Genomic DNA, 13,811 nt, shown 5'->3' with positions numbered 1-13,811 from the left:
AGAAAACATAAAATTAGCGAATCGGATTTATTGATGAAAACATAAACTTCTCCTTCATTAATAATTCTTTGGGCTACTTCGGCTGCTACTCTTGTGTAGCAGCCGAAGAGTACACATCGATTAAATAACAAATATTATTGTGAACGGGCGGCCGGCCGACCGATCCGAATTCTAATACCTGCGTTTCTGCAATCGGAGCAACGATACTAGAAGCGTCGAACACTTACATAAACAAATTAAACGTAGATATGGAAGTCTGTGATATAGTGAGTGAGAATTCAAGTAAAAAGATCGCTAATGAGAATAAATTAAAGAAAAAAAAGTTTAAGTTGTAAAAGTGGTGGATATCAAATTAGAAAGATCGGTAAAGACGACAAGAAAGCTAATGGCAGTATAACTAAAGCAAGTAGAAGAGAAAAAGGATTATCAAAACAAACCAACAGTGAAACAAACAAGAAGTTGGTGAGTTTAAGCGAAGAAATAATTGAAACAAATATTGAATCGAATAAAAATGATAATAAAGCAGTTAATGATATTATTGAAAATGAAGTTACAGTCTCAGATAATGAGGTGAATAAATTAAATAAAATTAGGATTCTGAACAATATAAATCAATTTGAAGATATTGACTCAATATAAATCGAATCAATAGATAAAAATATGGCTCGTCTACACCCTATAGCGTTAGGAAACACAATGCATAATTCAGGTTCACACTTTAAAACACATTTGTTTGAAGTTTCAGTTGCGGGGAAAAACAAAGTGAAATTGCCATTTAAAAATGCTAATACTGCAAATAATATACTAGATGAAAGGATTTTGAAAAAAAAAATCTCAAAGCATATATCCCGAAATATTTACTTACCAGACAAGGTATAATATTTGACGTGTTTGCTGAATTATCAGAAGAAGAAATTCTGGAAGTCTTACGTATGAAAGCAAAAAATACTGACGCAATGGAGGTTAAATCACAATGTGTTAAAATAACGTTTGAAGATACAGTGTTACCTAACAAAGTGGCAATCCATTCAGTTAAATGCGGTCAGACCATTTATTCAAAAGATTGTTCAATGTTATAGATGCTGCAGATTTGATCATATAAAAGAACAGTGTAAAGGAGATCAAAGATGCATGAAATGTTCCGGCCAACATAATGTAGTTGAATGTAATGAGCAAAAAGTGGAATGTGCATTATGCAGAGGAAGCCACCCTGCAAATAACAAAGAGTGACCCGAATTAATAAAGAATAATCTAATAAAAGAAATGATGGCATGGCAAAATATAGCCTTCCATGAAGCAAAAAACGCTTTATACCAAAATAAATATGCTAGAGTAGTGAGAACAGAGTATGCTAGTACTGACTGGGATAGAGATTTTCCAGTTTTTCACACAGAACAGAGTTGTTATGCGGGCAAATCAGATAACAATTTGGACAAAAATAGATTCGAAATACTCGTATTATCAGATTAGGAGGAAGTAGGGGAAACTGAGTATACTAATACTATACAGTTCAATAAACCAAAAAGGTTTAACCATAAATCTTCAAACAAATTTAGGTCGATTCCAAAATTTCCATCAAAAAATAATATTGAAAATGAACGAGTAACAACTAAAAAACATAGCACCGAACCCAAATATAACCCAAGTAAACGCTTGAAAACAAACACTGAACATGAACAGGAAGAAGATAGTAGTAATATCATTGGTAATTAAGATAGTAGTACTATCATTGGTAATCAAGGAAAGTTCCATCGATTTAATCGAAGACTTTATAGATAACATTAAACAGATTTATATGCCGAACAATACTGTAAACTCAACACTATAAAATATTAGTTGAGATATTAAAAAGGATGGAGAGGTCACAACTTAGATTTGATAAAGATGATAGTGATTTATGAATCTGGTAAACCGTAAATATGAGTGTCATTACCTTATACAATATTGAGTATCATGCTTGTAGTATTCTTTGATTGGCATGTTACTTAGCATAGTGTTTAAAAAATCAAAAATAAACGATTTTATATTCAGATATATCCTTATGATCAAAATTTTTCAAATTAACATTAGATCACTATATTCAAGGAAGTTGCAATTGGAGGTCTATATGTAAGCCAATCAAATTGATATTGTAATTTTATCTGAAACATGGATGAACTAGCTGTAAGCGGAATTCTGTCTTAAGGAAATTAAGGCATCGTGCCTTAAGGCAAATTGCTGGAACTTCCCGTACCAAAAATTATTATTTTTTTAAAAACAATTAACATTTTTGAAAAAAAATTACTTTGAAAGAATAAGATTTTTGAGAAACTATAAATTGGACAAAAAATAACTTTTTTTTGAAAAAAAAAATTTTTTTTTAAAAAACATTTTTTTTTAATTTTTTTTTTTGGAAAAAAAATTTTTTTTCTTTATTTTGACATATTGTAGAAGATCTGAACTTTTTTTCAAAGCAATCGTACTGCTTTAACTGCATAGGGACAAAATATAAAGCGCGTAAGCGCCGCGTCGCTGTCTAACGCATAAGCATTGGTACGGAACCCATAGAAATGTTAACAGAATGTATACTTATTGTTAAAATCTCTATAAAATATCTGATAATTTGATGTGCATATGTCTAATGATCATTTTTGACCGCCAAATGGCTCATTTTTTTACTTTTTCCTCCATATCTCCGGAACCGCTAGACCTACCTTCATGAAAATTTTATCGATTCTTCATCTTGTCAATACAAGTGAAATGTTTTTTGAATTATTCAAATCGGACGCTCCGTTCTCTTAAAAACTGAGTTACCGTTTTCGGCATTTTTTGCCCCGTATCTTCGAAACGGCTAGACCTGCCTTCACCAAAAACTAATCAGCACGTCTCCTTATCAATACGAATCGAATGTTTTTTGAATTATTCAAATCGGTTGATCCGTGTTCCCGAAATTGTCGACGAAAATTTGTATCCGCACATACATACACACACGCACATACATACATACATACACACACACACACACACACATACATCCATTTTTTCTAAAGTATGCCAAAATGTTCAGAAACCTTTGAAACGTAAAGATATATAAAAATTTTCATTTTCGATTTTTTTGCGATTACTATAACTTGCCCTACGGGAAGTTAAAAAGGAATATAAATATGATTTATCCGGATACTCTTTAACACATACCAATAGAGACGATGGATTCGGAGGTGTAGCTTTATATATTTGCCGTAGACTACGTTCCGAAACTATAAATACCGAGATATACAGCAACACAAAAATTCAAGTTTGTGGGGCCAAAATCATAGTCAATAATGGTACTGTGTTTAATATTTTTGCGATTTACTGTGCTCCAGGACACAGAACAAATCTTACCTATTGGACTACACTATTCGGAAACATATCGCCGCCTTTTCTAATTGCAGGTGATTTCAATGTGCATCATACGAGTTTTGGCAGCATTCATAATAATCATGATGGAATAATTTTAAGCAAAGCCATTAACTCAGAGAGATTATGTGTTCTGAATGACGGATCGCCTTCGTTATTGAGAAGAAGACATGACAGAAATCCTTCTGCGGTAGATTTATCTATATACCCATCAGTGATGCTCAGTGCGGAATGGCACGTCACAGATGAAACTTTGGGATCGGACCACCTTAGTACATCAGTTCGGATTGGACTGAGTAAGATAAATATGAATAACAGTACTATTAGAAATAGGCATATTTGGAAGATCAAAAATGCTGACTGGAAGAAATACGAGCAAGTGACAGATAAATTATTGTCAGAATTGATATTTGATAAAGATCCATCGGCTACGTACGGTAAGTTTGTTAAATGCATAAATCAGGCGGTTTTGTTAGCAATTCCCATATTAAGACCTTACTTCAGTAAAAAAGATAGATATTTGTCAACGCCTTGGTGGGATGAAGAGTGTGAGAAATTCAATAAGATGAAGTTAGAAGCTATTAGAAAATACAGAAGGCCTCCAGTTTAGGCTATATACATCAAATATAAAAGAATTTTAGCGAAATGTCGTATAACGTTCAAAAAGAAAAAACGGGACAAGCGGATTGAATTTTGTAATTCTTTCACAAGATCAACTTCATCTAAATACATTTAGGACAAGGCAAAAGCTTTGAAAAATAGAGTCGTGCAAATAAAATCCTTTTCCTTAACAATATTAAATTAACAATAATAAATTAACACTTTATTCAGAATGAGGTAATTATTCCAAGCGCACAAGAAATGAATGTACTGAAAGGTCCTTTCGTAATGCAGGAGCTTCTTTTGGCACTAAAAACAAATTTGAACACTACACCGGGTGCGGACAATATTCACTATCCAATGTTGAGTAAATTATCCAGTTTTGGCAAGAATATGTTACTACGGGTTCTTAGTGAAGTTTGGACCACCGAAACAGGAAAAATATAATTACAATTCTAATTCTTAAACCAGGCAAAGATCCTTCAAGAGCAGAATCATATCGTCCTATATCGTTGTCTTCATGTTTAGCGAAAAAATACGAACGACTGGTCAAAAGAAGATTGAATGGTGGGCGGAAAGCAACAAGATATTCCCGAGTTGTATGTTAGGCTTTCGTAATAATCAGGGCACGATTGACGTTATCACATCCTTAGTGTATGAAATCAAAATTAATTTAGCAAAAAATAGTCTTCTGATTACTGCAAACGTGGACTTAGTTAATGCCTATAACTGCGTTCAAATACCTATATTAATGAAGATTCTGTCTGATATCAAGATGCCAAGAAGATTTATTCTCCATATACACCACCTCATATCAGACCGCACAATTAATCTCAGGTGTAACAATATACAAATCGGATCTAGAAGTCAAAATTATGCTGTACGCGGACGATATTATACTTCTACATAAGGCTCATACTTCGAATGAGGCTATTGATAAAATGAATATAGCAATAGAACTCTTCTATAATTGATGCATATCGTTAGAGTTTTTAATGTCAGAAAATAAAAGTACAATAAGCCTCTTTACAAGACATAGGAAGTCTAATAAATACAGACTATATATCAGCATAAGCAATTATGTTCTAAAGCTTGAACCTACAATTAGATGTCTCGGGCTACTTTTTGATGACAAATTAAAGTGGAAACCACACATCGATTATCTAGTTTCTAAATGTAAAGAAGCAGTGAATATTCTCAGGTTTCTGAATCACATAAATTATCAAGATATCAAGATTTCTCTTAGAATATACAAGCAATTAATACTATCTAAGTTGGATTACGGTAGTTTCATATATGGCGACGCATCCAAAGGTGTACTTAGCAAACTAGACACAATCCAAAACTAAGCTTTGAGGTCTTGTTTGGGGGTCATGCTTTCCACGCCTGTCAATGCATTATATGTTGAAGCTAACAACGTAGTATTAGAGAATGTGAATCAGACCAATAATGAACTGAACAGCCCATACTGGAGAAATAGGAAGAGGCCTGTACCAGTAATTGCGTATCGTGAAGTGGTAGAAAAATGTAATCTCTTACAAACTTGGACAGCAACCTCAAGATTTCATTTCAAGTACAATGTTACTTCTTCTAATCTGAAAAATATAATTCAAATCGATTTCACCAATGCGCACTATAGCGGAGATACCAATAAATGTAGGATGGAGGTCGAAGGAAGTATACATGAAACATTTAAAGACTATGATATATTTTATACAGATGGTTCGAAGAATTCAGATAGTGTTGGTGCGTGCTTTTACCATCAGGGGACAAAGTCCTTCACAAAATATAGACTAGATAAAGATGCGTCAATATATACAGCGGAAATGTACGCTATTAATAGGTGCGTAAAATATATTGATGAACATAATGTGAAGAAATCGGTCATAATCAGTGATAGCAGGTCTGCTCTTGAGGGCATGTTGTCGTTGGGAAAGGACTAAATGTCATACATGCGATATTATAAAAAAATACGAGCTACGCATTATATGGGTAAGAAGCCATATTGGGATAGCTGGCAACGAAGCGGCGGTTAACGGCGCCAAAGATGCCATGAATACAGGGATTGTTGCTGTGGATGGATTATCATATAGAGACATAAAAAGATTTAACAGAGCAAACATACGGAACATTTGGCAATTGGATTTTCAGTTGTCTATAAGAATTAAAGGTAGATTTTGTGGTATGATACAAGGAAAAATTCCAGCCAAACCATGGTATGACGGATTTACGGAGTGTCGGCCGTTTTACGCTACACTATGTAGATTAAGACTCAATCATTCATACGCTCCGTTCCATCTAAGCAGAATTGAGATCGATATCGATCCTAGTTGCTATTGCTTGGGCGAAGCGACTAGGGCGGATGCAGAGCACATCATCATGGAGTATAAGCGTTGGGAAAAGGGCAGACAAAAACTATGGGAGGAAATAATAAAACAAAAAATCTCCCTTCAAATTAATTTTATAACAATGTTGACAGATATAAGATTATATGGTGCTCTGTATACTTATATCAAATGAAATATACATAAGTCAACGATATATACGTAAGACAAGACTTTAAGATATAGTGTAGATATGATGTAATAAAGTATAAATGTTTAAATAAGATTAACTCATGTATATGGCTAATATACTAGTTTATCAAACCAATAAATCATAAATAATAATAAAAGAAACAAACCATGCAAACAATGAAGAAATAACCAATAAAAATATTAGTGCGCAGTCAAGTAATACCGAAATAAATAATCAGAATAATAAAATGTTGCATGACTTTCACGAGTTAGATAACGTAATGCAATTTGATGATTGTGGTGAGGACTCAAGTAAAATAACAAAAGATAATGCCAAAGAAAACGAAATGATGCCCGACAATTACGAACAGTATAAACTACGATATGACAGTTACGATAAAGGACCATATATATAATATACGTAGAATCTTATAATAATAACATAGGACGCCTGCATCCTATCACACTTGGAATAAAAATTCATGAAGCATGGCCAAATTTGAAAACAAATCTGGAAGAAATTAGAGTGATTGGCAAAAACAAAGTGAAATTGATTTTAAGTAATGGTATGACAGCTAACAGATTATTAGATGATGATTTTTTCAAATCGAATAATCTAAGAGCGTAGATCCCCAAATATTTAACGGTGCGGACCGGAATCATTTTTGACGTTGATAGCGAATTACCTGAGAAAGAAACTTTAGATTTCATCGAATCCGAGTATCCGATAGTGGGAGTAAAATGTATAAGATCAAAAAAAGAAAATCATACGACATACAAATCACATTGTGTTAAACTTACTTTTAAAGGGACAAAATTGCCAGAAAAAGTAGCGATCCACTCTGTTAAATGCCCAGTAACCCCATTTGTGAAAAAAGTAATCCAATGCCACAAATGTTGGAGATTTGGACGTTCGTGATCAGGGTCGTGGAGAGGTTAGATGTCCAAAATGCGCAGAAAAACACGCCTTACAAGAATGCATAAAGACAGATGATTTAAGATGCTGCTTGTTTTAAGATGCCGATACACTGTAGAGTTTTGGGCTAGAGTCGCTCTAGCTAGAGCACTAATAGAGCGCTCTATGTAGAGTCCCATAGTGTACACAGCTACTAGAGCTCTCTAGCGAGAGTCACTCTACGCTCTCCGTAGACAATCTCGCTACACAATTCAGTGTACACAGGGGTCTCTGCACAACTTCCACGCTCTAGCTATTAACTCTAGCATTATTCAACTTGTTGGATATTTTTTTGTACTATACGTACAGTTTTTTGTGTTTTGCTTTGCTAGGTTATGTATGATAGGTTAGGTTATTTATCTATGTGTTTATTTGTGTTCCCAAGAAGTTTTTTTTTTTATTTTGGAAAATGGAAGCATTATGTGATGAAGAACAGTGCGAAAAGTTTGTTTGGGAGAGAAATAAAGTGTTTCAATTAATTGAAATGGTGGAGGATCGTCCAGAATTGTGGAATGTCAGGTTGAAGGAGTATAGGAATTGAAACCTGAAATATAAGTACTTGGAAACAATAGCAACGTCTTTAAATTTGGGTGTTAAAACAGTAAAAGACAAAATTCATAATTTGAGATGCCAGTTAAGTGAGCATTTGATTAAAGTTCAAAAGTGGTCAGGGTGCAGATGAAAGATATAAACCAAAGTGGGAGTTTTTTGAGGCTGTCAAGTTTATGAATATCCAGATAAATTCAACAGAGGATTCAATTGTCAGTGTTGGCAGTGCCCCTGATGTTATTATTACAGATGTGCTGGTAAGTAAATAAAGTAAATTCATATTGTGATTTAAAATTTTTATTGTAGGATACATTTGACAAAATCATATAACAAAAATCATATGACAAAATAAGATAAAAATTAATAAATAAAAAAATCAAGCATATTTATATTGCCACAGTAGTTCACCTGCTCTGGACATAAAGTACGATTTAAAATTTTGCGTACTTATTGCTAAGCTGTGCAAGTTAGATTTCTCGCGCCTGCTTGTTGTAATGGATAAAATGAATTTTGTGAAAGTGGGTCATCTCGCCAACAACCTTCAATAAGCCTGTCATTTTCTTCCATGTCAACAGTACCTTCAGAAACATATCTGGTCGACTTTTTTTCAATTAAATAATTACGTAGCACACAAGCAGCTTGAACAAGCTTTATTACTTTTTGAGGACATAGTTCGACTGGCTTTCTAAGAAAATGAAAACGCATCGAAAGCAAACCAAATGCATTTTCTACTACGCGACGTGCTCGAGAAAGTCTATAACTAAAAACACGATTTTCAACAGGTTGGTCTCTAAAAAGGAATGGTTTCATAATGTAGGTTTTTAATGGAAAAGCGTCATCGGCAACAATGACATATGGCACCGGAATTGACTGGTCACATAATGGCTTTGCTTCGGGTATATTCAAAGAGTTGTTTTCCAAACATGCCGATAGTGAACAATTCGCATATACACCCCCGTCTGACACTCTCCCATTACATCCTACTTCTATATACAAAAATTTGTAATCAGCATTCGCAAGAGCCATTAATACAATAATCTGTGTACCCTTGTAATTATAATATAGACTTCCTGAATCTTCTAGTGCCTTCTTTACCACATGTTTTCCATCAATAGCTCCTATGCAATTTGGGTAGTTCCAAGTAAGATCAAATCGTTGGCTTCATTTTCCCACTCCTCTGATGTACAAGGAATCTGTAAAAAAAAGAACAAATCATTTTCTATCAAACAACAAATAATTTTCATTTGTTATTTTATTTTTTTTAGGGCCATCATGATGAGGAGATAAAAGATAATTCGGGGCCTGGGCAGACTTCTGATACAAAACCTCATGAAAAAGGGCACCCGATTCAGTTAAAAAGGATGATGAGTTGCTGAATGAAGCTTTAATTTGTTTACGAGCTCCGAAAGATCAATTGGACGTATTTGGAGTGTGTTACTGCAGAGTTGAGAGGAATACGCTCTGAAGATAACCGAAAAAAAATAAAACTCAAGATTCAGAAAGCTATTTTAGACGCAAATGAGGAAGACGACATGCGAGAAGTATCCTCCCCCAGTACACACTCTATGCTCTCTCTAAGTAATTTGAGTGAGTACTCCGGTTCATCGAGCACTCTCGTAATATGCCAGATGATTTCTCCAACGCAAAACGAGACTACTTTAACGCAATATTATGACAACATTTAACATTTTCTCATACCTTCAAAAATCATTTTTCAATTCCAATTACAGAGCATCACACACCTCTGGAACAATACGAGAAATAGTTGTTGGTGGAATCCGAAACAAATAGCTTAATGACTGATACCTGTCACCTGTAATATAATTTATTTACAATTAATATTGGTACAATTTTTATAAATAAACAGTAAAAAAAATATTTTTGAATTATTTTAAATAATTGTTTTATACCACTTACCAGTAGCAAGAAATCTCAATGTCAGTGTTAACCGCTCAGACGGTGATATTGATTTTCTTAGGTGAGTATCTTGTCTTGCAATTCTTGGAGCAATTCGTTCCAGCACATGTGCAACTTAATCAAATCCTTTAACAACAAAAATAATCGATTCACTCAATTCATTCCTGGGAACTCCGACTTCTACGAATCCATCCTAAAAAATTTTGCTCCGGACTCAGCCCAAAGGGAAGCCATGGTTGACATTCCTCATAATATAGACAAAGATATCTTCAAATTAAACGCCAAATTTAGTCTAGAAAAACTAAACCTATTTCTGAAAACTAAAAAGGATAGCGCTCCCGGAATAGATCACATTACATATATAATGTTACATAAAACCTTCGAAGGCTTACTAAAAAGAAGACTTCAATACTATGCAGAAAATAGATCTCTATTAAATGATTGCCAGATGGGTTTTAGGCGTGGATGTAGTACAATTGACCTACTGAGTGTATTATCGAATGATATACACATCTCAAACTCAAGGAATGGATACTTACTATTAATAGCCGCAGATGTCCACAAGGCATATGACTATGTGGAGTACAATATATTGATACAAAAATTAAATTGTATGAACCTACCACATAAAATTACAAAGGTTATCATGTCACTGTTAGAAAACAGGGCAATTTACATTAAATTCAAAAATAAGATTATTGAAGAGTTATTTCTACGGGTCTTCTACAAAAGCTCAATTTTGAGTTCTTTACTGTTCAATATTTATATGTCTGACCTTAATACACAAACACTAAATGGAGTTAAAATACTCCAATATGCTGATGACATATTTATATATTGCTCCGCTGCTCCAATGGAAGAATGCAAAAATAAAATCCAAGACTCTCTTATTAAAGTATCAACGTGGCTTAACGCTAATAATTTAAGTCTATCTCCGACAAAATCAAAAGCGATCATCTTTAGCAGACATAGAAATTTACTGAACTCTCTCGTCTTAAACATAGGCAATTTGCAGGTCAAATTATGTGACAGTATAAAAATTCTAGGAGTAACCTTCGATAAAAACATGTTCTTCCAGACACACATCAGAGAAGTGGTACAGAAATCGGAAAAAGGAATCAATATTATTAAAAGACTATCAGGAACAAGATGGGGAGCACATCCGACCTCCCTTATATCCGTATACAAAGCCATCGTAAGATCTCATATTGATTACGGATGTCAGATTTATGAAGGATTATCTTCTAAGAATCAGTATGCCTTAGACAAGGTGCAATTCTCAGCATTAAGATTATGTCTGGGGGTTATAAGGTCACCACCTTGCAACTCCCTTCTAGTGGAAGCTGGCGAGTCCCCAGTAAAAATCAGAAGAGAAATACTTACGAACAGGTTCGTAATTAAAAAGTTTAACTCAGATTACACGTTCTTTATAAAACAACTACAGACATTAGCTGAGCTGCATTATAGAGTGATTTACTGGAAGAATAAACCTACTCCGCCTCTGATAACTGCTTTCTACTGCATCAAACCCTTGGAAGATATGACTTATACAGTTAATTTCCTGCTTTTTTATTGCTCTTTTTCCAAGAATTACATCTCTTGGTGTCAGAAATTTTACATTGCACACAATATCACAAATCATATTCAAAACCTAGATTTTGAAGAATGTTTACAACACAATTATAAAGACTTTTCAGTTATTTACACTGACTGATAAAGATAAGCGATCTCAATTCAAGTTACCTAGCTTTGCACCGGTATTTACAGCAGAGTTAACAGCCATCAATGCGGCTTTTGAGTACGTCAAAAATGAAAATCTCAGAAAATCAATAATTTTTACAGACTGCAAATCCGCCCTTTTAGCCCTGTACAAACCAAGAGAAGATAGAAATTTCTTGACTCTTGATACTATTCACAAAATAAAAGTCTTCCTGGATTCTGGATATATAATTAAGTTAGCCTGGATTAAAGGCCATTCCTCAATTTGTGGAAATGAAGGGGCGGACGAACTGGCAAAAGAAGCATGCACGGCTGTAGTTCTTATGAAAACGACCCCAATAACGGATTTAAAAGGATTAATAAGAACTTGAGGACTAAATCAATGGCAAAACGATTATGACCTAGAATCGACTTCAAGGGGCTCTTTATTTAAACCCTGCAAACCCCAAGTCACATTTAGTACCTGGTTCAGTAAACTAAAAATGACCAGAGAAGACATTTCCATGATAAATAGAATTAGATGCGCTTACACCTTTTGTAGGCCTCATTTATACAAAATTGGACGAACACAAGACCCCTTCTGTTCTTGTGGACCAGAATTTCAAAAAATAGACCACATCCTTTGGACATGCTGCCTATTCTCAGAACAAAGAGAAGAACTTTTGCAAGAGCTATATAGGAACAATATAACACGGCAATTGCTATGGCTTTGAACAAACCCAATATTTACAAAATTATACTGAATTTTCTACAAAATTGCAAAATCAGGGTTTGATATATATATATATATATATATATATATATATATATATATATACTAGATGACCCGACAGACGTTGTCCTGTACCCAACTCTGCATTTTTTTCAAAGTCCTGTACTAATATTCACCGTTCAGTTAAAATTAATAATTATTGTTTTTCGAATTACTATTTACATCAATAAATGAGTGAATGTAGAACTGCTTCAAATAAAATGATGATTCTCAATTCCCACAGTTAACACTTTAATTATCCCTTTAACAAATATTAAAATATGTTCAATAAAATTATATAATAAAAATTAAACACTGCAATTTATTTCCAATAGCTCAATTCATTTTAATGTCAAGGGTTATACAATTTTTTAGTCATACCTGTAGGTGTGGATGTAAAAATGAATGATTTTTTGTTTATTCACGACTAAAATATTGACTTTCCAAATGTATCACACAAACAATCATCGCCTGCCTTTGTGGTTTATAGCATAATTTACACGTGTTGAAAATTGAACTTTTTTAAATGGTATAACAAATTCAGAAAGAATTAATAAATAGCATTCCCGGTAAAGGTACAATATTACATTGGTTTTTTCTACCCAAAATAATGGCTTCAATAATGTTGCCTATAATTTTTATATATTTGTACCATATTTTAACTGGATTTTAGTAATTTTTATATCTAAATTACATTTTTCTCACTAATAAATTTATATACATTTTTACTTAAGTTTATATTTGAAGTGAATTAATTTGTCAAATCCTGTTCACATGTGCTCTATTCAAACTACGATCAACAAAATTGCAGTAAATGGAGAGGAAAAAAACGTGTGTCGGAAATAGGCTATTCTTAATCTTAAATTCAGAAGTGAAAACAATTTGCACTCCGTCACCACCCACCGGATTCATTGAATTATAACTCTTTTAATTCTGATTTTATCAATACTTGCAATACACTATTTTAAAGGTAATTAAATGAGCTACAACTTTCTCTATCATAAATTTTACCGCAACTTCTCTTATTTTGAAATGGCAAAGGATTGAAGGACTCGAAAGACATTCTACACTATTAATTTGTGTCACAGAAAAATAATAAAAAGCAATAATTGGTCAGTAAAAGACCTTGAATTTTCATTTATATACCTTTATACGTATCTTTTATTTTTTTAAATAGATTTTTTTTCATGAAATCATGAGCTTTTTGGAAATCCTTTGCACTGAAGTTGATTCCAGGGGGAGTACGAATATTTTTAATTTTGGTGGAAATGGCACTCAAAAACTATTCGCTTTAAACGAAAAAAATATTGTATGCGTCTTTTATCTGCATGATAGCTCACTCATCTTACGCGCAGAAGTACTAATTAACTTCCCGTAGGGTAAGTTATTGTAATGGGCCGAAAATCGGAATTGAAAATTTTTACAT

At 33.5% G+C, this 13,811-nt stretch overlaps 2 protein-coding genes across 2 annotated transcripts; one reads left to right on the top strand and one right to left on the bottom strand.

Moving 5' to 3' along the window:
* Nucleotides 1-8,451: 8,451 nt before the first annotated feature.
* On the bottom strand, nt 8,452-9,024 carry LOC113391016. The gene has a single exon (XM_026627003.1). It carries the CDS (start codon nt 9,022-9,024, stop codon nt 8,452-8,454), a length of 573 nt encoding a protein of 190 aa, XP_026482788.1.
* A 1,657-nt stretch (nt 9,025-10,681) lies between these two features.
* On the top strand, nt 10,682-12,005 carry LOC113391015. Its single transcript, XM_026627002.1, has 2 exons — nt 10,682-11,467; nt 11,571-12,005. Exons 1-2 carry the CDS (start codon nt 10,682-10,684, stop codon nt 12,003-12,005), a joined length of 1,221 nt encoding a protein of 406 aa, XP_026482787.1.
* Nucleotides 12,006-13,811: the final 1,806 nt, after the last annotated feature.

The sequence above is a fragment of the Ctenocephalides felis genome, unplaced genomic scaffold, assembly GCF_003426905.1.
Source record: "Ctenocephalides felis isolate EL2017-DRISC unplaced genomic scaffold, ASM342690v1 CF-g0.4_SCAFFOLD_03727, whole genome shotgun sequence".
NCBI classification, from domain to species: Eukaryota; Metazoa; Arthropoda; class Insecta; order Siphonaptera; family Pulicidae; genus Ctenocephalides; species Ctenocephalides felis.
This window is presented reverse-complemented; position numbering and strand designations above follow the sequence as displayed.

Coding starts and splice junctions, on each gene's coding strand:
- LOC113391016 (XM_026627003.1), bottom strand. CDS start 9,024: ATGGCTCTTGCGAATGCTGATTACAAATTTTTGTATATAGAAGTAGGA.
- LOC113391015 (XM_026627002.1), top strand. CDS start 10,682: ATGTCTGACCTTAATACACAAACACTAAATGGAGTTAAAATACTCCAA. Junction 11,468..11,570: donor TGGAAGATATGACTTATACA/GTTAATTTCCTG, acceptor TTCAAAACCTAG/ATTTTGAAGAATGTTTACAA.